The sequence below is a fragment of the Halichoerus grypus genome, chromosome 3 (assembly GCF_964656455.1).
Source record: "Halichoerus grypus chromosome 3, mHalGry1.hap1.1, whole genome shotgun sequence".
NCBI classification, from domain to species: domain Eukaryota; kingdom Metazoa; phylum Chordata; class Mammalia; order Carnivora; family Phocidae; genus Halichoerus; species Halichoerus grypus.
In genome coordinates this window covers 6,737,378-6,761,393 of record NC_135714.1, presented here as the reverse complement: position 1 = coordinate 6,761,393, position 24,016 = coordinate 6,737,378, and the positions used below count along the sequence as shown (strand labels likewise).

Genomic DNA, 24,016 nt, shown 5'->3' with positions numbered 1-24,016 from the left:
CCATCCATCCATCCATCAATCTACTTTTCTTTTTTTCTATCTACTTATCTGTCTCCTATGTATCTTACCTGTCTTCCATCAATCTACTTATCTGTCTTTCTATCATTATCATCTATGTATCTATGTATCTATGTATCTATCATCTATCTATCTATCATCTATCTACCTATCTAAACCATTCCAATGTTTTTGTAAAAGACTGCGCATAATCCAGGGCTAATTTACACACAAATCAAAAGTAACATGATGCCTGAAATTTTCAAGCAGTCATACATGCAAGCTAAAGATGCCAACCTGAAACCTGGTGAATGGCCTCAGATTGGTGCCATTTTAAGCCTTGACCTTTAGCAGGAGAATACTGCTTGCCTGAGGTCTGCTTCATTAGTACCGCTACAGTAGTCTGGGGCTGCCAGAGTTGTGGTGGGAGATTTCCCCTGGATGCCTGAGGGTGCCCGGTGCCTGGCTCCCACCTGAGAGGCCACTGAAGGCTGGATGGGGGTGTTGGAGGCAGGATGGGAGTTTCTGGGTTCCTGGGGTTGTTTTTGGGAGCCAAGGTGGGTGCCGATACTTGGGAAGGCAGAGTTGATGTGTCTTGGGTGAGGTGATGTGTCAACCCAGAGCACGAATCAAAATTCCTCTTGCTCATGGGTATTGTCTGGAGAACCTACAGGAAGATTCTGGAAGCAGTATTCTAAAGAAATACAAGGTTTGAGCCTGAGTGGACAATCCAGAGCCCAAGAGTTCCCACAAAGATGAGGGTGGAACCAAAGGGGATGGGGCTCGGGTGTAGCCAAACCAGAGGGGCATCAGGTGTAACCAAACTGGAGGGCTCATCCTGCTGGCCCACAGGCACATGCAAGGGGCCTGAGAGCATGGCCAACCTCGAGCAGGATGACCACTGCAGTGGACATTAAGAAGAGTCACCAAGAAGGACCAACGTTGAACTAAATGAGTGTGTTGGATGGAACCATGGGTGACAATGGAAATGAGAAAGCACACAGGGACTGCTGGGGCTGGGAGAACAGACAGGAAGGTGGGCAGGAGGGACACTTAAGGGCTGATTCCAAGGATGGAAAATGAACACCGGGCACCCATTTGCTCATTCCTGGCCTATAGTTCAGGCAAGTGCTTGGAGGATTAGCAAAAGCACAGCAGACAGGATTCTACAGGTCTACAAGTGTCATTCCACATGATCCTGGTCCTTGTCTTTCCCCAGTGCCCAGGGGAGCTCCTGGTGCAAAGGTTTGTGGATGACTTCAGATGCTGACTACCCAGAGGTAGGCCAAGTCCGAAGTTAAGAGCACAGTTCTCTAAAGACTGCCCTCATGCCAGACACCAGCTATAAGCTCGGGGATCCCAAGGCCACCCCATACTTCCTGCAAACTGGGGAGTTCCCACTACTCTCTCAGTTTTGATAAGTTGCTAGAACAGTGCACAGCACTCAGAAAAGCTGTAACAACTACAGTTTTATTATGGTTTTATTATAGCAAAAAAGATACAAATCAGAATCTGCCAAAAGAAGAGACACATAGGGTGAGGTCTGGGGGTTTGAAACACGAAGCTTCTGGTCTTTTCTCTGCAGAGGTAGGATGCATGAGCCTCCCAGTGGATGGATGTATAACAGTACGCACAGAGTACTGTCCCCCACGGATGCTCACCCAAGCCTCTGTGTCCAGACTTATTACCGGGGTTTCCTTACGTAGGCATGACTGATTGAGTCAATCCCCAGGCCCCCTTCCCTTCTTGGAGGTAGGGCTAATGTCACCTGGTGTGAAGCCCCAGGCCTCTGAATACCTGGTTGGTCTTTCCAGTGGGGTCAGCCCCTCACCTGAATTATCTTATTTGCATAAATTTCCAGGTGGCGGCTGATCAGGCCCACCATGAATAACAAAGACACTCCTATCACTCAGGAAATCCCAAGGGTTTAGAGGCTATTTTCCAAGCACAGGGCCAAAGGCCAGCCAAATTCTTAATTATCCAACTGTATACATGTGATGTATGTCGTACACATGTATGTTCTCAACATGAAAATGCTCAAAGACGTTTGTCAAATGAAGTAGTGAATGAGAGCAGGCAGGAGTGAGAAAGGAAGAATGAAAACTGAGAACTTCGGGCTCTAACTTACTACCCCACTCCCACACCTTGTCCATTAGGACTTAATTGAAACAAAACCAGGATCCAACAAAAGTTAACAGTGAATGGTTTGGCTTTTATAACGAACTACTCACTGTTCCATTGATTTCTGAGTTGGTGATGTTTGGTCTTCTCTTGGGACGGAAGACAGAATTTGTCCCCCCTGGTGTCAGTACAGTAGCCCCTCCCCCCCAATCCGTGGGTCCACTTTCCGTGGTGTCAGTTGCCCTCGATCAGCTGTGTCCTGGAAGCAGATGATCTTCCTCCTGACGTATCTTCGAAGGTCAGGAGGGGCTGACGCTATGTCACGGTGCCCCTGTCGCTCACCACACCTCATCTCCCCACCCAGGCATTTTATCATCTCACATTGTCACAAGAAAAAGAAATGCAAGAACAGTATTACAGTACTACTAAATACAGCAAGGCATCATGAGAGTGAGGCTGCATTCACATAACTTTCATTACCGTGTATTGTTATAATTGTTCTACTTCGTTATTGTTATTGTTAATCTCTTACCGTGCCTGATTTAGAAATTAAACTTCATCATAGGTATGGGTACATAGATGTAAGAAAAAACATAGTAGATCTAGGGTTCAGTACTATCTGTGATTGCAGGCATCCACTGGGCGTCTTGGAATGCATGCCCGGTGGATGGGAGGGGGGCTCCTGTATTTAAGCCCAGGGCTTCAGCAGAATGCTTAATTTGACTCCCCATGAGTTCCCAGCAAGAAATGGTGTATTTCATCCTTTCCCTCTCCTCTAAGGGCAGGTAGACAAGTCGGGACAAAGAATCAAATCATTCTCTCTACAAGAGCAGAGCTGCCCCAATTAGCTGCAAATGTTAGATGCCGGTCAAAGGAAGGATTCCGGTGAATGAGCGGACGGGAACCCAGAAGAGAGTGCTGGTCCTTTCAAGTAATCCCACTGCATGTTGCTGTTTTAGTGACTGTCCTGGGAGCCCCAGTACCGTGAGGGAAGCAGAGACACAGGGCAGGGCGCCTCCGTATGGCCCCAGGCCTGCTCTGGGGGAAGCTGGCGGGGCGCGAGGAGTGTGGATGGCCTCAGAGACATGGGCGCGGGACGGGCTGACAGGGAGGTGCAGCGGGGCTCGGCCTCTTGGCAGGAGGCTGCCGAGGTTGCAGGGGAAACCGTGCATCTTGTCATTACAGGAACACCCGGCCATTATTCCGATGCAGCAGGTATCTCTGGTTAATTTAAGCGTGGAACGAGGCTGGAGGGAGACTGCGAACAAACAGAGACCCATATTTGGAAGATAGGACAGCCACATCATGCCACGGAATACACTATCCGAGGTCCTGGCGATGGGGGATTTTCAAGAACATGGAAAAATGCTTACAATATAAATATTAAGCCAAAAAAAAAAAAAGATATAAAACAGCAGATTTGGATGCTCTTTGGAAAACAGAATAGATTTAGAAAAAGGCTTAAAAATGGCCTCTGGGCGGGGCTGAGGTTGTGACTCTCTTCTTCGGACACAGGCTAGCACCCATGAGCAGGCGGCCTCGGGCCAGCTCAGTCTCCCTCCTTCAGGCCCCTTCATTTGTGCAATGGGATTATTAGCTCAGTGTCTGCAATGTGGGTTGCTGTACAAATGAGAAATACAGAAAGTGATTCATAGCAGTAGTTTTATTATTAAATCATTAAATTTGTGCTGTTTGCTTTTGCTAATAGAAGCCTGTGTGGCTTAGATCACAACTGAGACAAGGTGAGGGGGGCAGAGAAAGAGAAAGAGAAGAAAGAAAAAATAAAAAAAAACAAAAGAGAAAGACCTTGAGATTTAAAAATCAAAGGCAGTCTCGTTGCAGCTGCATTGTTTAAATTGGGAGTTGTGAGTCATGGTTTGGTTTGGGTTGAATCAGGGCCGGCAGAGCTGCTGGCTGATAGGAGGAGGGACCTTTCCAGGCCTGGACGTATTGGTGTCTGTGTGTTCTAGACTGTGGGTGCCACGGGGCCTGTTCCATCCCCTCAGGACCCCAGCTGATTGGAGTTCAGAAGCCTGCAGCTTTGGTTCAGAGTTTTCCCCGCTTCCTAAAGCTTCTCTGGGGGAAATGCCTTTGTTGAGCCTAATAGAGGAGGGACCACGGCCCATCGGGGCTTGCGGAAGCTCTGTGCTGAGGGCTGGGGGAGGTGCCTTCTGCAGCCAGATGGAGGGTACAGAGGACGGGTTAGCCCAGCAAGGCATGCGTTCATTCGGGAAAACTCGGACGAGCGTGTCAGAGTTGGGCCTGCTGGTGTGAACAAACCCAACTAGTAAAACTAGAAACATTGTTTCCCACCCATCGGAGAGAGGCACTGAGATTTACTAAGTGCCTACTGCATGCCGGACATCATGCTAGGGGCTACACGCCTTCGTTTAATCCTTCCGGTGGCCCCATCTGCAGGCTGGGGGTTTTATTCCTTTTCTATAAATAAATCATTCCAGAACCGGTGCTCAAAACCATCACCCTGAACTTGGATTGGATCAGATGCCCTATGAAAGCTGCCGATGCCTCAAGACTGATTTTTAGAAGCTATAAGCAATTTGAACAGTCATGAAAACTCTCATCATTTTTATTCCGGGCAACCGGAGGACCTACAGAAAGGAGTGGGAAGTGTTATTTCAGAGTAAATGACAGACATGTCCGTGTGAATGCACTGTCCCCGCTGCAAATACAGCTATGCAATCTTTCAAAAGAACGTTCTAGCAAGAGAGAGGCCCAGGATTAATTTTCCTTGAATTAGAAAGATATTTGGGAGTGTACGCATTCTCATGCTCCTGCCAGGGGCCAGATAGAAAATGAAACTTTCTTTCTTCATTTCCTATATAATTAAACTCAAAGGATCCCCGCCCCTGCCATTGCAAAAGTGGTTGGCAGGAGAACCCAGAAAGCTCTGGAAGTCTTACTTGCCTGACTATTGCTTGCAATTGATGCGTCCTCTTTCATCGGGTTCAGTTTTCATTCTGGAAGCCAGCTGTGGGAGTAGAATATACTCCAGTGTCTCAAGTACAGAGGCCTCTTTCTCACCCAGTCAGTTCGCTGAACTCCTCCAGGAGACTCTCACAGTGGCGAGAAAAACCCCACCACAAACGTGCAGAGTAATCATCAGGCCGAGTCCGAATGGGACCTGGATGTTGTCCTTAGGGCTGGGAGCTGCGTCAGGTCCCCAGGACCACTTCTGGGTTTGATAATTCACTAGGAGGACTCAGCCTGTCAGGACTCACTCCTCTCCACCCAGGGCTGGGGTTTACTCCAGGGAAGGAATTCAAAGCCAAATCAGCAAAAGGAAAAAAGCACATGGGACAAAATCCGGAGGAAGCCAAGAGTGAGCTTCCAGAGTCCTCACCCAGTGAAGTCACTTCATTAATCCTCCAGGAACGAGTGTGTCAACACATGTGGAATGTTGTCCACTGCAGAAGCTCATCAGACACTGAGTTCCGGGTTTTTATTAGGGGCTGGTCTCCAAGGCACCCTCCGCTGGGCCTGTGCACAGCCTCTGACTTCCAGAAACAAAGCAGGTGTTGAGCATAAACCGGACCCTGCATAATCTGGGTTTGTGAGCCACTGTTATCAGTTCTGGAGATGGTGGGAACCCTCCTGAAATCCAAGTTCCCGACACCAGCCTAGGGCCAACCTTGCCCACAGACCCTTCAGAGGAGAGCAGTCTCAGGCTGGACACGTTCACTTTTTCTGCACGGGAGACCTTACCTCTGCTAGTCAGGTGACTTCAGGTGGCACTGCTGGGCTTGTGGAATTTTGTCCTTGTGTTGTTCTTACTTCAAGGAGCCTGGTTTGGCAGTGGGCACTTTGGTAAGGACTTCCATACGGTTTTCCTGACTCTGCCAGTGTGTTCAGTGCTGTGGACTGCCCTTACAAATCCCCGAAAGAGTTATGGGCATTGGCCTGCTCGATGAGGCAACGCAAAGTGTGCTATTTATGTGTATTTGTATAGCCCTCCTGAGAATATTTTTAGATGAATTCATGACAGGCTCTGTGTGAATCCATAAGGAACATTAATATTGTAAAGCAGGCTACAAGGTAATTTGCCTCCCATTGTCTGGCAATTTCCTGCTGTCATTTGGAGGTGTTCTAAGCTGGTCTTCCTGGCTGGGAATTGTGTGCTTTCAATTTGTTGCCAGAAGCTTGGCCTCTGAGTTGTTGGCTGGGGAGCTGGTGGTTAATTATTCATGGGATTCATAGGCCGGAGAACTAAACAAATCCAGGCCATTTATTTTACAGATCAGAAATAATGGTCTCAACACCACCAGCAGCCACCGCAACTTCTGATTTGTATTGTGTGCTTCGTGTGGACCTAGCTCTGTGCTTTGTATTCATTCTTGAGTTAAATCGTCATGGGAACTCTTTAAGGAGGAAAAGGATTTAACAGATCAGGAATCTGCGGCACAGAGAGGTTAAGTCACTTACTCAAGATTGCCCAGCGGAGAGGTGACAGAGCTGGGTCAAGTGGATTCCAGGGCCCTTCACCACTTAGAAGGCTGCCCTTAGAGGCAGAGCCACTTGCTGGACAACACAGAGGACTCAGTGGTGCTCTTCGAGCAGTCTCCTTAGCTGTAACCATGTAACCTCTTATTTATTTCTTTGCAGCTTAGGCTTAAGTCAGTACTCGCCATAATATAAATACCCCTGGATGAGTTCACGAAAGAATTCTCTTTGACTCACTATCCCTTGCCAGCTGCAGGTTCTTCCAGGCTGGGCCAGTCACCTCCAGTCTAAACTTACTGAAACAACCCCCACACTGCATCTACAGGGAATGTTCTAAAGCCCAGATTCCTGATGGCATGCTCAGATCCTCCAACTGCTCCCTGGCGCCCGCACGATTATGTGTGGACTCTTCAGGCTGAGAGTCAAGGCCAGTTATGATATGACCAGTTTCTGGGCCTTTGAGGATTCTTTTTCCTCTGCTGACCACTGTCTAACCCAAGCCCACCCCCACCTGCCCTTCTTGCTCACCTGATGTGGCGAGCATGGCGTGGCCTGGTGTCCACGGTCTTTCTCAGCTTCCTTCCTGCCGTCACCGTGCTTCCTTCCACTCCACATTATAACTGTGCGTTTACTCTACTGTTGTCTCTACTAGACTGGAAGCTCCCTGAAGGCAGGGCCTGCAACACTTGTATCTAGAAGACAGGATGGGAACCTGGGCCCCTGGTGGTTAGGAAATGGGTGTAGAGCCAGAGAGAAAGACAAGAATGGGCCTTTTGGAAAGAGACCCAATGGAAAAGTGCAATGTGGAATCCAGGAAAAGGCCCAAATTGGGCCTAGAGATTAGCTAGCAAGTAAGCTTAAAACTATATCTCATTGCAGAATACTTTTTTCAAATGGAGTCTTACAAGTTTCCCAAAACATAAAAGGAAAACTCTAGCTGAAGGCTCATGTCTCCTACTCACTCTTTACGACTCTGCTGAAATCTTACCTCTTTCTCAAAGACTTGTGGTACAGTAATCGTCGTGGCATGGGCTTTGGAGTCAGGGGGGTTGTCTTCGGGTAGAGTAGCTACTCTAACAAGCAACCCCTAAATCTCAGTGGCCTCACACAGTGAGAGTTCATGTCTCAGCCAGGCCACCATCGAGAGCAGCACTCCGCTCCGTGAAGTCATTCAGGGACCCAGGCCCCTTCCGTTGAGTGGCTCCACCATTCCTTAGGGCTTTGGAGGCCTCTGCTGGTTATTCTGTAAATGATCAGACTATAAGGAAAGGGAGTGAGTGAGTGAGTGAAGAGAAGGCACACAAACTCTCAATACCTCAGTGGAGGCGACACACATCACTTCTGCTCATACTCCTTTGGTGAGAAGTAGCCATATGGCCGCACCCAGATGCAAGGCACTGAGAAATGTGACCTGGCAGTGTGGCCAGGAAGAGGAGGAGAGCCCAGACATTGTGAACAGGGGTGCGGTGGGGGGGGGGGGGCAGCAGCTCTGTATTCCGCTAGATTCTGTATGGCTTTCAGATGCATTTCTCAACTCCAGAGTTTTCTGTTCTTAATGAAACTTCACAGGATGGCTGCAAGGGTTAAACAAGATGAGGTATATAGATGTCTGATATGTACTTAGCAGTCAACCGGTATTCATTCTATGTCCCCTCTTCTCCCCAGTCCAGTCTTCCATTGTGCAACAGAGGTACTGATATGATCACCTTTGTCTTTTCCATACTGAGCTGGAATAGAGCAGTGATTAAGAGATGGGCTCTGGAGTCCAAGGACCTGGGTTTGAGTCCTGACCCTCCCACATGCCGATGGCGTGACCTTGGGAAAAGCCCCTATGGCTGCATCCCTAAGGTTCCTTATCTGACCAAAGAGAAGTCACAAACAAGACCCGTCTCATAGGGTTGTGGAGGGGGTGGAATGGGTTCCTATGCGTCCAGTTCTCAGCATAGTGCATGGCATGTTGTAAATATGTGTGGGTTACATATTTTTATCATTACATGGTGACTGACACATAGCAGAAGCTCAATTTAAAACACAAACGCTTACTAATGCACCTGTTCTGTCCTATGCAGTACAAGTCAGTGTTCATATGTATCAGGTCCACAGACCTCAACTTGATGAGTGTTTGTGTAATGAATTAGCAGAACAGCCCTCAGCACCTGGCTTCTATCACATAAGCCTTCAGGCTGCCTTTCATCTAGGCCTTTGCTGTATTCATCCCTGGAGAAGACAAACATTTAGTCACTAAAGCCATCACTTTGAAACCAGCTTTCAGGACATTTGAGAAATGTGTCTGTGCAGGGGGCACGGGCTTTGCTGCAAGTCTCCCAGCCTTCTCCAGCTCTCTGCAGGGACTTCCGTCCATCCTCCAGCTTCCCCAAACTGAGATAACGAAATCTCTGCGGGGATGCCCAAAGCAACACCTAGGAGGGTGTGATATGAAAGCTCTCCCCTTTCCCAGCAGGCTCCTGAATGCCGGAAAGAAAGAAAATTTCCTCCCCAACAGCATCCTTCCAGTTTCTGCAAATCGATTCTAGGACACTAGTCGCTGCTGCAGGGGTAATGCTAAGAGGCTGTCTAGAGTGGGTGTCAGCAAGGCTCCTCACGGGGTGGCTGCCATTGCTTGGATCAGTGTGGGATTTCAGTAGAGACCAAGGTCACATCCAAGAATGACCTTCTATGCGTAGGAGGGGGGAGCAGAGGGGAGGCTCCTGCTTGTTGGGCAGTAGGAGAGGTCCCTGTCTAGTCCTGGGTACTCATTCCTTACACCAGCTTCTCCGAGGGTCTTGACCCTGTGAATGCTCACTGTCCCCCTAGGGGTCCTGTGCCCCTGCCTTCCTGAGGCCCCTCCAGCCCCCCGCTTGGCAGTTCATCACATTCTTCCTCCCACTATGTTCTGTGCCCCTTGGTTGTCGCCCGTATATTTCAGGGCCCGGCAGAGTGTCTACACCATAATAAAGACTTAATTGATACTTACTTTTAAATCAATAAATGCACCATTGTACTTGGCTGCTTAACACTGCCACCTTGACTGTGAAGTTAGGAGCCCGGAGAGTGGAGCTGTCCTTGAGTGCGCAGCTGTGAGGCCGACCTCACACAACCCTCCCCTCCTCCACCTGTCAGCCACGTGACCGTGACTGTGGGCGAGCTGGCAACTCTCAGCTCCCTCATCTGTCAATGAGGCTTTCTGCCACCAGGGTTGCCGTGAGGCTGAAATAGGATAATTTCCGTGTTTTGGTAGAATTTCAGCAGTTGGAAACAACAACAGCAATTTTGTCTGATTGAAGCTAAAAGATTGTTGACAAAATAGGGAGCAGTTCGCAGGACTGTCGGCAGGGCTGGTGAGCCGGGCCCAGGAGCTCTGCAGCCTGGGTGACGCCCCACCTCACGCCCAGGAGCTGCCATTGCCGGCTAGTGCTCGGCCGGCACAGGACCCCCGGTCCCCCGCTGCGGCGGGCCGCAAACCCAGCCCCCAGGCGCTCCCTCGGCTGTAGAAGGAGCGCCCGCCCCGCCTCCCGCAGGGCCCCGCCTCCCACGGAGTCCAGGCCTCTGATTGGTTGAGCCTGCGTCACATGGCCGCTCGCCAGCTGCCGGGGATGCCGGAAGAGCCGGAGTCTGCGTGCGTAGTGCGGAGTGCATTGTGTGTCCTGCGAGGGCTGTGGGGAGGGAAGCTCCCCCAGATGGGAAGGGGGCTCCTGATGCCGGGCGGCCGAAGGGTGACAGGCGGCCACAGAGCACACGGACACTAAGGGTCCGCACTGACGTCCAGCCACGGCCAGCACGCGGCTCCTTGGTGAGCTGAGCGGGCAGCAGCTCTGGTGGCCCCGCGAGCGGGGTGGTGGCCCGGACCGGCTTGGGTGGTCTAAATGGTGACAAGTACTTTGGAGATGAGGCAGTGTGTCAGTCTGCTGGGGCTGCCCACACAAGGTAACAACAGGAGTTTATTCTCCCCCAGCCCTGGAGACGAGAGGTGTGAGATCAGGGTGCTGGCAGGGTCAGTTCCTTGCAGGGCCTGTGAGGGACGGTTCTGTTCTAGGGCCCCCTCCTTGGCTTGCAGGTGGCCGTCTCCACCCTGTGCCTCTTCGCATCGCCTTCCCTTTACGCATGCCTCTGTGTCCACGTCCCCCCTTTCTATAAGGATGCTAGTCATTTTGGACCAGGTCCACCCTAATGACCTCATTTTAACTTCATTACCTCTGTAAAACCCCGTCTCAAATACCTCACATTCTGAGGCATTGTGGGTTAGGATTCAGCCTATGAATTTTGAGGGGGGACACAGTTCAGCCCATAAAAATGCCCTGTGTCCAAATTTCCCCCTTTTATAAGGACACAAAGCAGATTGGGGTAGGATCCTACCCTACTCCAATATGACCCCATCTTCATTCATTATATCTGCAATGACCCTATTTCCAAGTAAGGTCCCACGTTGAGATACTGGGAGTTAAGACTTCAGCATGTGAATTTGGGGTGGGGGTCATAATTCAACCGATAATACAGGGATAAGTCAGGATGGCTTAGTTGAGGGGTATGGATCAAGGGCAAGCATTAAGGATGAATTCACATGTTTTGACTGAGCAATTAGAGAATGGTGGCACATTTAGTAAGGTGAAGAGAAGATAAAGAAATGGAATTCAGGGCCAGAGGTCCAGGTGACATGTCCTATCCCATTCTTTAATGATTGGCTTAGTGAGGGACCTCTGCCCCAACCAGGGCCAGTAGGATATAAAGAGAGGATTGCTGTAGGCTTTTGGAAAGATCTTAGCATCAAGAGGCCCTTGAGAGGCTAGGATTACTCTCTCCAGTCACACCTGAATGGGAAAGCCTGTGGCCAAAAGGGTTTCTAGAAGTCACCCTGTACTTGTGGGTGGATGCAGTCTTTGGACGAGGTCAAAACTGTGGAGAGCAGAGTGAGGCCAAGGGAAACACCTGGATTCTTGGCCGTGGTACTGAGCCACCAGATCAACAGTTTTGAAGCTCAGCACTCCTGTGAGTTTGCACTTGTGTAAGCTAATAAGGGTCCTTATTGCTAAGCTGTTTTGAGTTTAGATAACTTGTTACGGGCAGCCAAGAGCATCCTTAAGTGGTAAAATGCATTATCCCCTCCCGTGGGCTGGATGATCTCTGAGGTCTAGGGGGCCATGTTTGGTTTGTCTCTGTGTCCAGCTCAGGTCCCAGTACTCAGGTCATGCTTGTTGAATGAATCAGTGGATGATGAGTGTCGTGTGCATTAAGGTGTGGAAACTTCATCATCTTTCAGAATAGCTGTAGTCGTTGGTAATATATTCTGGCCTCACTCCATGCTGCGAACCAGATAGTTATGGAGCCAAAGAATGACCTGGCAGTCTTCTCTTAGCCATCTCCAACACCCTCCCTCCCCAGATTTGGAGCCAGTCCCCCAGTTAATCTTGTCCATCCTACTCTCGAAACATATCTCGGATCCATCCCCTTCTCTCTACTTTCACTGCTTGGTCCAGGCCACCGAGATCTTTGGACTGTTGTTGTGCCTCCCAACACGGTGCCAGGTTCCTTGCTAAGCTTGCTTTTGGTTCTCTTGCCATTCTGAAGCCAGAGCAGTCTTCTAAAAATGTAAACCACACCATGTGCTCCCCTTGCTTAAAACCTCCAGTAGTTTCCCCCTCCATCCCCTCCCCAAAAAAGTCCAAGTAACAGGCAAATTCATTACCATGACTTCCAAGGCCCCATGTGACCTCCCTTTCCTGCCCCTCCAACTCCATGCAGCCCCTTCTTCCCTTGCTTGTCCCATTACACCTCCCTCCACACTGGCCTGCTTTCAATTCTGTGGACACTGTAAGCTTTCTTCTGCCATGCCATCATGGCACATGCTTTTCCCTCTGCCTGGAATACTTCCCCACCATTAAAAAAAAAAAAGTTTTAGATTGGTGGAATGTATTATACTTAAAAAGAATATATAAGATACATACATATGCATTGCATACACAAACACACACACAGTTTAAAGAACGATTATAAATCTAGCACCCAGCTAAGAATAAGAAGATTAAGAATAGAGGATCCTGTCAGGTGCCCCACCCAGATCTTTTCTTCCACCCACCCCCAGAAGTGACCACTGACCTGACATTTGCAATAATTCTTTGTTTTCCTTTGTAGTTTTACAATCTATTTGTAATTCCCCCAAAACATTTATATTTGCATATTTTTGAATTTATATATGGCGTTATACTGTATGTATTCTTTTGTTTCTGGCTTATTTTGTTCAATGCTATTTTGTGTGTGAAATTTTATAAGTGTGTTTGCATGTTGCTATAATTCATTCATGTTTGTGATTCTAGTGTTTCATATGATGACTATTCCACAATTTATTTATCTATTTTATTGTGGGTGGGCATCTGGATTGTTTCCCATTTGGGGCTGTTGTAAGCAATACTACATGGAATTTTGGGTAAATATGTCCTAGGGCAGGTAGAAAAAAGTTTTTTAGAGGAATTTTCTAGAAATGGATTTGCTGGGCTGTAGGTTTGGGGCATCTTCAACTTTACTAGATGATGCCAAACTGCTTTCCAAGACAGTTGTATAAATTAAATACAGTGCATGAGAGTACACTGCTGATCACTACTTCGTCTTACCATACCTGTTAGTTTTTATCCTCCTGGGGATTGTGTGAGCTTCACCCAAGCACTGGGCACTGCTCCAAACTCTAGCGTGACCCTCACAACAGCCCTGAGACATCAGTGTCATCATTCTCATTTTGCAGATGAGGAAGCGAAGGTCCAGCTGGTTTAAATCATTAGCACGTTGTTGCTGGGCTGGAATTCAGGCTCAGGTCTGTGCACTTGGAACCTATGCTTATTCTGCAGTGTCATATGCTAGCTCTGGAAATGTTTGTGGGCCCATGTCCAGTATCAGTGGATAACTATGAGCATCTTGGGGATGGAACTCCCTTGAGGAGTTTAGTGCCATGACCCCAGTCCTTGGTGCACATCAGAATCACCCAGTTACCATCCCAAACCCACCAAATCAGAATTGACAACAATGGGGATCTAGACAATGCAAAATGGTACCTTGTTATGGTTCCAATTTGCATTTGCCTGTTGACTAATGACATTGAGCATCATGTCATTAACTTACTGGTCATTTGAATTTTCTTTGGAGTCTGTTCAAGTCCATTGCTCATTTAATTGGGTTGTTTGTCTTATTGATTTGTTAGAGTTCTTTATGTATTGTGGATATAAGTCCTTTATAGTATATGTGTTGCAAATGTGTTATCTCAGTCTGTGGCTTGTCTTTTCATTTTTCAAGGCGTCCTTTGAAAAATAGAACACTTTAGTGTTGATGAAACCCAAATGAGCATTATGTTTTTGTTTTATGGTGTATCTTTGCCTATCTCAAGGTGGGAAAGACTTTCTGTTACATTGGGTGTGTGCATTTTTAACACATTTCCCAGTTGGTTCTGCTGTGCACCAGAGTTAGAGAAGCCTGGGTCTAAATGGTTACCCTAGGTTTGGGGTCAGATCTGAGTTTGACTTCCAGGTTTGCCACTTAATGAGCAAGTCACTTTGTCTCTCTGAGCTTCAGTTTCCCTATCTGCAAAATGAAGCAAAACTAGGGCCCATCCACAAAATTTGTTAGAAGGGTTCAATGAAATAAAGCTCAAAATTTGTTAGAAGGGTTCAGTGAAATAAAGCTCAATGAAATAAAGAACTTAGCAAAATGCCTAGTGTGCAGAAAATGCTCTATGAAAGCTGTTTTTGTTTACCTACTGGCTAGTTTCAAGCAGCAGGATGGAATAACATGGTTTGTTGTTTGCTTTCAGTACATCAAGTCCTTCTACAATGAATCATGGGAAAGAAGACACAGGCATCCAATAGACCCGGATACTCTGACTCTGCTTTGGTCTGTGACGGTGTCCATATTCGCCATTGGTGGACTCGTGGGGACTTTAATGGTGAAGCTGATCGGAAAAGTTCTTGGGAGGTTAGTGGGGGTTGTCTCTGCTTGGGGATCCTCTCTGTGACGTTCACAATATGTTGATATAGTCAAGATCCCAGAAGGCAACAGAATTCCATTTAGACATTCCAGCTAGGGATGTTTTAGTACCAGAAGAGCAAGGGGAGGAGATAAGGCACACGAGGCCAGGGAGGAAATGAAGACCATGGACAGTGGGCTGACAGGCAGGAGCTGAGGTTGTGGAGGGCTATGTGGACTGGGCTATGGCAGCGCCTATTGTCCAAACAGGGAGGGAGGAGGGGAGAAATAGCCTGCCTTCTTTCTCCTCCCACCGCCCAGGAGGACCAGCTCCCAGCACTCAGAGCAGGACAGGGAGGGAGGAGATGGATCTGGCTGCAGGAGCAGATGGAGAAGAGTCAGCACAGTGTCTTAGCGATTGTTCCAGATAAGTCCTCATAGGATGGCGTTTCATTATATGACTGAATAATAACTTACTAAACCAGTCTCCCATGGATAGACACTGGGGTTGTTTCAGATCTTTTCTTTTACAAATACAGCTGCAGTGAGTGTCAAACACTTCACATTGAAATTTCCCATCCGGGTCCTCTGCAGTCAGATCCACTTTACCTCCTGAGCTTCATTTCTCGCTTATTTCTGTCCTGAAGACTTGTCTGAGATCAGATTGATTATCAGTACATTTGCCCATACATTTTTCTCTGTTTCTTCACTTGTAATTTCCTGGGGGATATTGAGGTGTTAGGGGAAAAATAGTCTCTGCAGCATTCATGTCTGAACTTGACTCATGAGTCTTCCACTCTCCAGTCGTGTGCCTTTGGTCAAGTCCTTTAATGTATTTGAAGCTCAATTTCTTCCTCTGTAAAGTGCCCTGCAGGAAATGTTACAGGGACCAGAGAAAATGAGTGGAAGGAGAAGAGCCCGTTAACAGGAACTCACTAAATAGAAGCTACTCTCTTATTTACCGAATGGCTTACCGTCCTCCTCCTCACCCTCCTGACACCCATACATAGCAAGTGCTTACGAGCTCTCCATATTGCATTGACCTGAACTGGCGAGGAGATTCAACAGACCCCAGAAAATCTTTCCACTCCCTGGGGCTACAGAAGCACTATTTAAAAAGGTGTCACTCCTCACTTTACCCTCGGCCTCACATCCCCAGCAAGGAGCAAGTTAGAACTGATGGTGTTTCAGAGCAGGCTTTCACAAGGCTGGGGCAGGGAGCCACCCTGAAAACATGCATGTCATGCTCATGTGGTACCCCAGTGAGGCAGGGGAAGTGCTGACATCTTCCTTGACCCTAAGCCATGTCTAGGTCGTAGGTAACACATGGGAACTCCGCACTCCAGAGAAGTACAGCTGTTGCATAGTGGAGTGAGGGCTGCCATTTCCTGAGGTCCCCCAACATTCCAGGTACACACACACACACGGTCTTCTTTCATGTTCTCTACTCCCTGGGGTCTTGGATGGGGGATGGAGTTGAAAGCTTAAATGGTGCCTGAGCTCAGGTTGGACCCAACTCCACAGCACGGTGCCCCTTCCACTATGCCAAGCAGATCGTGAGTAGGGATCTGCTGGCAATGGTACTATAAAATCCGTGACTGTTTGACCACAGGGAAGTGACTAGCTGGCCCCCAGATTGGCCTCACTGACCAGGGTCTGTGAAGCACTGTTGCTAAACCCCTGGCCCAAGCCGGTTTCTGACCCCAGTCCTCTGGTCTATTCTAGTTAGATATAGTCACCCTGGCCCCTGGATTTATGGCCTGTCACATACACCTGCCTTGTATCTGGCCATGGCACTTACAGCCCCGGGCTGCCCCCTAAGGAGGCTCTAAACCCAAGTGGATGGTACAGGGACAGCCACAGTAGTCGGGGTCAGGATGCTGTGGCCCAGCAAGTCCTGATGCCCCAGTTTGCCAGGTGTGTGATGTGGGACTTTGCCCCCTCACCTCTCATCCGACACTTCTCCCTGATGTAAAATGAAGGCAACGAAAGTGGCTTTGCAACTCTCAACAGCATGGTGCAAAAAAAAAAAAAAAAAACCCGGAAGGAATGGGAAAGAGACAATATGTTTCAAAGAAAGTGATTTTCTAAGTGAAGGAGGAGTTCTAGGCTGGAGAGGATTCTATCAAAAGGTGTTGGTCCTTATGCCCCGGGCAGCTGGCAGTTCCTTTTTTCATCATTACAGGAATAAAAGTTGAACTGAGATGAAGTCTTGGCTTGAATAGTAACTCTGTTGGGAGGAAAAGGAGCAAAACCCAAAGAAGTCTACTACCATTTATTCACTCCCTGCTCCATACCAGGGCTTGGCATTCCTTACCTCCTTTACTTCTGCAACTCTGTATTATTGTCCCTGTTCTACAGGCGATGTATCTGCGGCCCGAGAGAGGCCTAGCAACTTGCCCAAGGTGACAAAGAATGAGGCCGACCTGAGATTCAGATCTGGCCTGTTCGACCAGAGCCTGTGATTTTCCTATCACATGGTATTTATTGAAACTGCTTCTTCATGCCTCATTGTTTGTCTCCCAGGGGGGCTTTTGGGGAAAAAGAAGAGGCTGGGCTTAATGTGCAAGGTTGGGATGGGGTCCGACGGAAGGGGCTCAAACATGTGACTGGTGGGGGGAAATTTGGGTGGAGTTGGGGTCCTCAGAGTCAGGTGGGCCTGGTCACCAGCAGGTCCAGCAGGGGGCTGATCCTTGTTAGAACATATTGAACTCGTCTGTGATTTGGGAGAGGGGTGAGGACAGGGGAACATGAGGGGCCAGGAATGGTCTCTGGAGATGAGTCACCCCCGTTATCTGGGGTGCAAGTTCCTTGTCTCCCGGAGTCTCTGGCTTGGAGAATTCTGCTTGAATCCTCCCCTCTTTTGGAGTCATCTGTCCCCTGCTTACATGGCTCTAGTGACAGAGCCCTTCTTCCCTCATGAGACAGGATGGTGACAATGTGCATGGATGCTGGGCAGAGGATCCTTGACACTTACAGTGCATGGGGCCACGGATGAGTTACTCAAGTTCTCCAAGCTTGGCTTAGTTAGTGGCAAAATGAAGATAAAGCAATGGCCCATCTGAGGGTTGTCATGAAGATGAAATGAGATGGTGGATATAAAGGGCACATCTCAGTTTTGGCTAGTGTCATTGTCATCTTTGTCCCCATCCTCATGAGCTCTTTCTGAGGTGCATCAGCCCATCACTCACAGAGCCGGTTGTGAATATGTTCTTCTAGTCGCACTGAAGTTGGCCTCCTTACACTTAGCATTGGATCTAGTTTTTCCCTCTAGAGCAGAGCAGAGCAGAGCAAATAACCAGAGGGGAAACTCACTCGGGCTTTGAAATCGGATCCTCAGGCATATTCTTGAGCAAGCTGCATAACCACATTCGCCCATGCAGGAGATACTTTTGAACACCGACTGGGAGCCAGGCACTGTGACTGGCACGTGGGCCTCAGCGACAAACGGCGGAGCCCGAGCCCGCTGCCTAGCCGTGAACAATTCACTCTGCACGTCATCATGGCGTCATCATGGCAACTGGAAGCACTGTGGATGGGGGGATGGGGAGTAGAGATACAAGAAGAGGCAGTTTTAAATCTGTAAAGCTCCAGTAAGCAAGCCCACCTAAGGGAGCGGCTGTGGGGGTGGCAGAAGATACTATTTACAAAATGTGTCATGTCACTCACACCTGTGACAGGAACCCAAACCAAACTGGCTCAGGCCCAGACAGAACTAATTGGTTCACGTAACTGGAGTATAACTCAGCTGACTTCACCTGTCTGTTTTCGCTCTCTCTCAGCTCTGCCTTGCTCTGTGTTGGCTTCGGGCACAGGGGCTCTCTCCCTGGTGAGGGCAAGATGGCCCCAGGGTGACACTGTTCCTGCTCAGTATCCCCAGCACAGACTTCTCCTAACAGTAGTTCTAGTAAAGTCCCAGGCCTGAATCTCATTTACTTGTGTGAGGTTGCATACCCTTGGAGCTTCTCAACCAGGGGCAATTTTGCCCCAGCAGGGGACACTATCTGGAGGCGTTTCTGGTTGTCACAGCTAGAGGGTGCTACCACCATCCAGTAGAGGCCAAGGAGGCTGCTAAACATCCTGCAATGCACAGGACAGGCCCCACCACAAAGAATTTTCTGGCCCCAAATATTAATAGTTCCCAGGTTGAGAAATCCTGGCAAATAACATTCTAAATTTAACTTAAAATTACTGTATCATGTGCCCATTCCCAGAGCCACAGTGGGGTGGGGATGTGACCACCTCGAGCCCCCACACAGAGTGAGGGCAGGAATGTTTCTTGGAGGAAATCCAGGGGACTCCCGTCAGAAGAAGGATGATGGGTATTGAACAAGAAGTAACAACCAGCCTCCTATACATCATGCTAGGCCAATAGCAGGTTCTCAAAAGTGTTATTTTTCTCCTCTTTTTCTACCTCAGTATTTTTAAATGTGTCTTTACTTTATAGATGTGGGAATGAACATTAGCTCTCTAGGTGCCTGCTGGGGGAGCCTGCAATGTACATGGCAAGCACGTACTAGGCTTGAACAACAGAAATTTCTTCTCTCACAGTTGGGGAGGCTGCAAGTCCAAGATCAAGATGGCAGTGGGGTTGGTTGCTCTTGAGTCCATTCTCTTTGGCTTGCAGGTTGCTCTCTTCTCACACGGTCTTTTTCCCTATGCGAGAGCATGCCTGCTGTCTGTTTTTCTTCTTACAAGGACCCCAGTCCCATCAGATTAGGGCCCCACCCTTAGGACCTCATTTAACCATAATTACTTCCTTGAATGCCCAATTTCCAAATACAGTCATGTTGGGGGTTAGGGTTTCAAGAGAGGAATTGGCATACAATTCCATACATTCACTGGTTGCCGACCATCTCCTCTTTCAGGCTGGAATTGTCTTAGGAAAGCAAGTTCCCCAGAAGCAGCCTGCAAGGGGGCTTGGGATGCATGTGTTTTGTTGAGGGAGGGCTCTTCAGGAGTTCCCTTGAAGCTGATGGAAGCAGAAGAGAGAAAAGGGGAAGAGAGCCAAGCCAGGCTGTGCTCTCAGATCCAGTCTGGCCTTGGCTGGCCTACAGGGGTCTGGAGCATGAATCATACCCAGGAGCTGTCCCATCTGGGGCCACGTTCTCCTCCCACCTCTATCCAGTCAGTGGCTGCAGGCTGCTCTGGAGGAGGGGGATCATCTTCCTGGGTGGGCAGTCTTCAGGAGAAGGGCCAACCAGGAGCCTTGAGCAGCCACATGCACAGGGATGAGGGGGAGAGCTGAGGGACAGAGAGGTACCCGCTGGGACTCCTGATACGCCACCTCCATCCTGTCAGCCTTGGAGCCTGGCCATGCCCTGTGAGGTTGGCAAGGACTCTGCGAGAAGGAAGCTGTCCCGGGGTTCAAGGCAGATGATAAGGAGAAAGACTGGGCGTGGCGGAAGTGGACTTCGGGAAGGCAGCGTTCCAAAGTCTGAAACAGAGTCAGCCAAGCCCGAACGCGCGGCGACTTTGGCACACGCTGTTTCTGTACCATCTGTTTGTCTGATTATGGACATGACCCATTGGGCATTGCAGATGCACGAGCTGGAGATAACAGTTAAAAGTCAACAGATAGTCACTCCTGCCGCACACTGCCCACCCCTCGTCTGTTAGAACCGAATACTGGCCTCCTCTGGGCTCATATAGGACTTTCTCTTTCCCTCTGTCACATCACTTAGCGTTTTGTGCTGTTACCACTTAATTACAATTACATTTCTGTCTTTTCCCTGCAAGGGGCACTCCCTGATGCAGGAACCGTGTGTATATGTGAGCCCACATGGCGCCAAAGCTTGTACACCCTAGGCAAGCAATAGACGTTTGTTGGGTGGATGGAAGGGCGGATGGAGGGATGCTTGATGCTTGAGGGTTTTTCTACTATAACTTCCCAAGGTGGCCACTTTTCTCCTGCTTGCATACTTTCATTCACTCATGCATCTATTTTCCCAACAAATATTTATCGAGCACTTGCTACGTGCCAAGCATTCAGGGGTGAACAAAGGGAATAAAGTCCCTGGGGTCACAGCTCGCCCAGCAGAGGGAGCAGCAAGTGCAAAGATCCTGGGGAATGAACAGGCTCAGCTTCTTTGGAGATAAGATAGGATGTTAGTGTGGCTGGGGCCAAGTCAATGAGTAGAAAATAAAGCTGAAGGGGTCACTGAGATTGGATCCAGAGGGCCTTGTGGGGCATTTTACTCTGAGTAAGATGGGAAGTTACTGGAGTGTTTTAAGAGTGGGCCTGACTTGTTTGAAAGTCTTGCTGTTATCAGTGCATCTGGGGAGGCTGGTTAGGAGCATCATGCAGTCATCCAGGTGAGGTGATTTGGTTTGCACCAGGTTTGTAACAAGACACAGTGAGAGGCAGTGAGAATTTTATGCATTTGGGACATATTTTGGAAGTAGAGAAAACAGACCTTACTTATGTATGATATGTGGGGAGTGAGGGAGAGAAATAAAAAATAATGCTCACATTTTGGGCCTGAGTATCTGCAAGGATTACGGTGTGTTGTTGTTGTTGTTGTTGTTGTTGTTGTTGTTGTTGTTTTGCCTTGTTTTTGTTTTTGTTTTGTTTTGAGGTAGGGAAGCCCCTGGGAGGAATAGGGTTTTTTGGGGGGAAGGAGGAACAATATTAGGAACTCAGTTTCAGGTATATTCACCATGAATTGCCTGTTAGACCCCCTCGTGAAGATGTGCAGTAAGCAGTTAGATACATGGATCTAGCACTCAGAGGAGCGCAGAGCTCGGGTGTAAGTCTGGATGTTGTCAGTACGTAGGTGACACTAAAAGCCAGGAAATGAGATCACCTAGGCAGTGTATAGAGGCCAAAGGAATGGGCTCCAGGGCTGAGACCAGGACCCCCCCAACATTGAGAGGGTTGGGAAGATGATAAGAATCAGCCAGTGAGGGAGGAGCAGACCCACCGCTGAGTGAGGGCTGGCGCGCCCATGAAGGAAGTGGTGATCACCTGCGTTCAACGCTGCTGAGCAATGAAGACAAGGCCTGAGCTCTGGCTGGTGGATTTAGCAACGTGGAGAAGCTCTGGTTACGTGACAGGAACTGTGCCAAAGGCACGATGGGGGAGACCACCACTGGAGTGGGTTGAAGAGAAAAGAATCACTCAAGACAACGAGTCTAGATGAGTGTAGTTTCCTTTTAGGTTGGGAGCTACAGCAGTGCGTTGATGAGATGTTCAAGCAGAGGGGGAATAATTGGTAGTCAGGAGCAAGAGATGAAACTTGCTGATGCAGTTCTTGTACAGGTGAGAGGGACAGGGGAACTGGTCAGTAATTGGAGGGATCAGCCTCAGATGGGAGCGGGAACAGTACGTCCATAGGAACACGAGGGAAGACAGGGTGTACGCACAGAGGCAGGGAGGTCAATACATGTAGAGGGAACACGTGACATCCTCTCTGGATTGCTTCTGCTTTCTCAGTGGCGTAGAAAGCAGGGTCATCAGCTGAGGAGGAGGATAGGGGATTTGGAGAGAGAGAAGATGTGCAAAATAGTCCTGTAGGAGAGCAGGAGACTGAACAAACCAGGGAACCACAGAATGGCTGCTAAGGGTCCCGAAAGCCCCCTTGAGATCGGTGCTCATGAATTTCAAGTGACACCAGTCAACATAGTTGTGGGTTTTTCTCCAGCCAAGCTGAGTTCTGTGGTGTGTGGGTGAGGGAGGTCAAGATCTAACCAGGGTTGGGGTTTGCCAAACACATGTAATGAAGGCAAGCGGGTCAGTGGGTCAAGGAGTTGAGGGTGTATGGCTGTTTAAAATGACGGATCATGGAATTCGGGCTGGGTAAGCAGGAATGGACGGACATGAGGAAGGTGTGAGGATTGGGGGAAACAAGGTATGCTCTTGGTTTATAGGCCAAGCTAGGCTAAAGAATTGTTGGAAGGGTGGGTGATGGCAGCCGTAACTCCAGAGGTTCCCCATTCCACTAGGCCTTTACAAAAGTACTTTCTAAATCTAAACTGAAACATTCCCTGTGTCTTCTACCACTTGGTCCTGTGCATTGAGCTAAAGCATGACATAGTGGAAGCTCTCGCATTTTCCCTGAGCCTTCTCTTGTCCAGGCTCAGTGTGCTGAGTCCCTTTGGCCATTTCTCAGGTGACCTGCTCTCCATTCTCTTCATCACCTTGTCACTCTTCCTCGTATTTGACCCCTTCTGCTGGGAGCTGATGATCTTCTGGGCTGCACAGGAAGATTCTGCACTACGGGAAAGCTCAGGACAATGAGTCAGGTGTCCCAGGTAGGGTTCTCAGGGGTTGCTGGAGCTCTGTGCTCAGAAATGGCATGGCCCTGGTCTCCCTTGTTTCTGTTGCCATATTCATCCCCTGGGAAAAATGGACAAAAAATCATGAAAATCCCCATGTCTGACCCCCAGGGAGTCAACTTTGCAAATTATTTGCAAGTAAGGTTTCCATCCTTGCTGGGACACTGTCAGGCTGGGGGTTATTTTGGGAAGGAATATATTAATATGATGAACTTGCTTAGAGGGTGTGCAGCCCTGTTTGCAAATATTTCAAGTCAGACCAGAATGTGATTTTAACATTCTCTGCATAGCACAAAATACACCATCGCATCCAGTGCAGGAGCTCAGGCCAAAGCACTTGGTGGCATCCTTGGTTCCTCTTTCTCTCCACCTCTGTCCAGTCCATCAGTAACACCCATCAGTGTCCTCAGAACACACCAGGATCTGACCAGGTCTCACTACCTCCACTGCTACCATCCTGGTCCTAATTGTCATCAGTACTTGCATGATCCATTGCCAAATCTTCCCAGCAGGTCTCCCTGTTTCCACTCTTACTTCTACAGCCCATGGTCAACATAGAAGACTGCATCGTCTTGTTAATATGAGATGTCAGTCAGGGTCATCCCATCCCTCTCCTTAGAATCTTCCAGTGGCTGCCCATCTCTTTCCAGGTGGGAACCCAGGTTGTCATGGTGGCTCATACAAGACCCTCAGGAGCTCCCCTGCCAGTCTCTCTGCCTTCATTCCACTACTCGCTCTCCTGCCCTCCCCTGCCTCCAGCCCCTCTGGCCTCACTGGCGCACCTGAAAATAGCCCACGTCTGACTCTTCATACGTCCCTGCTAAGATTGCTGCTCCCTGATGTTCATATGGCTCATCTACATTCCTTCGTCAAGTCTGTGCTTAATGTCACCTTCCCAGATGTCTCCCTGTGCAAACGTCCTCCCCTTCCCTGCATTAGTTTTCTCTATAGCACTTGTCACCATCTGACATATGCTACATATGTTTTATTTTTACTTGTTTATCGAAAAGAATATAAGAGCAGGGACTTGGGTGTGTTCACAACTATATGCCAGACCCTAGAATGGTGTTCAGCACTCAGTCCACACTCAAATGTGTGTTGAATGAGGGAATGTCAGTTGAATGAATGAATGATTGTTGAAAGAATAAATGGCTGTGAGTAAATATGGCAGCCACCATTGTGGCTAGCTTAGTGTCAGGGTTACTGGGATGGTAAATCTCCC

The 24,016-nt window shown here is 48.8% G+C and overlaps 1 protein-coding gene across 7 annotated transcripts in view; it reads left to right on the top strand.

The window, feature by feature from the left end:
• SLC2A9 (solute carrier family 2 member 9) overlaps nt 1-24,016 on the top strand; it is a 222,302-nt gene that overhangs the window by 52,285 nt on the left and 146,001 nt on the right. For 5 of the 7 annotated variants that reach the window (XR_013446272.1, XR_013446274.1, XR_013446273.1 and 2 more), the window contains one exon: nt 14,366-14,526. The exons of 1 other annotated variant lie outside the window; for it this stretch is intronic. Coding sequence is in view for 2 of the 6 variants with exons in the window: in XM_036110537.2 (XP_035966430.1) it covers nt 14,366-14,526 (161 nt within the window). In the remaining 4 variants the exon portion in view is untranslated. Of the gene's footprint in view, nt 1-10,361; nt 10,501-14,365; nt 14,527-24,016 lie in introns of those variants that run through there. One more of the 7 variants, XR_013446275.1, reaches the window with a different exon arrangement.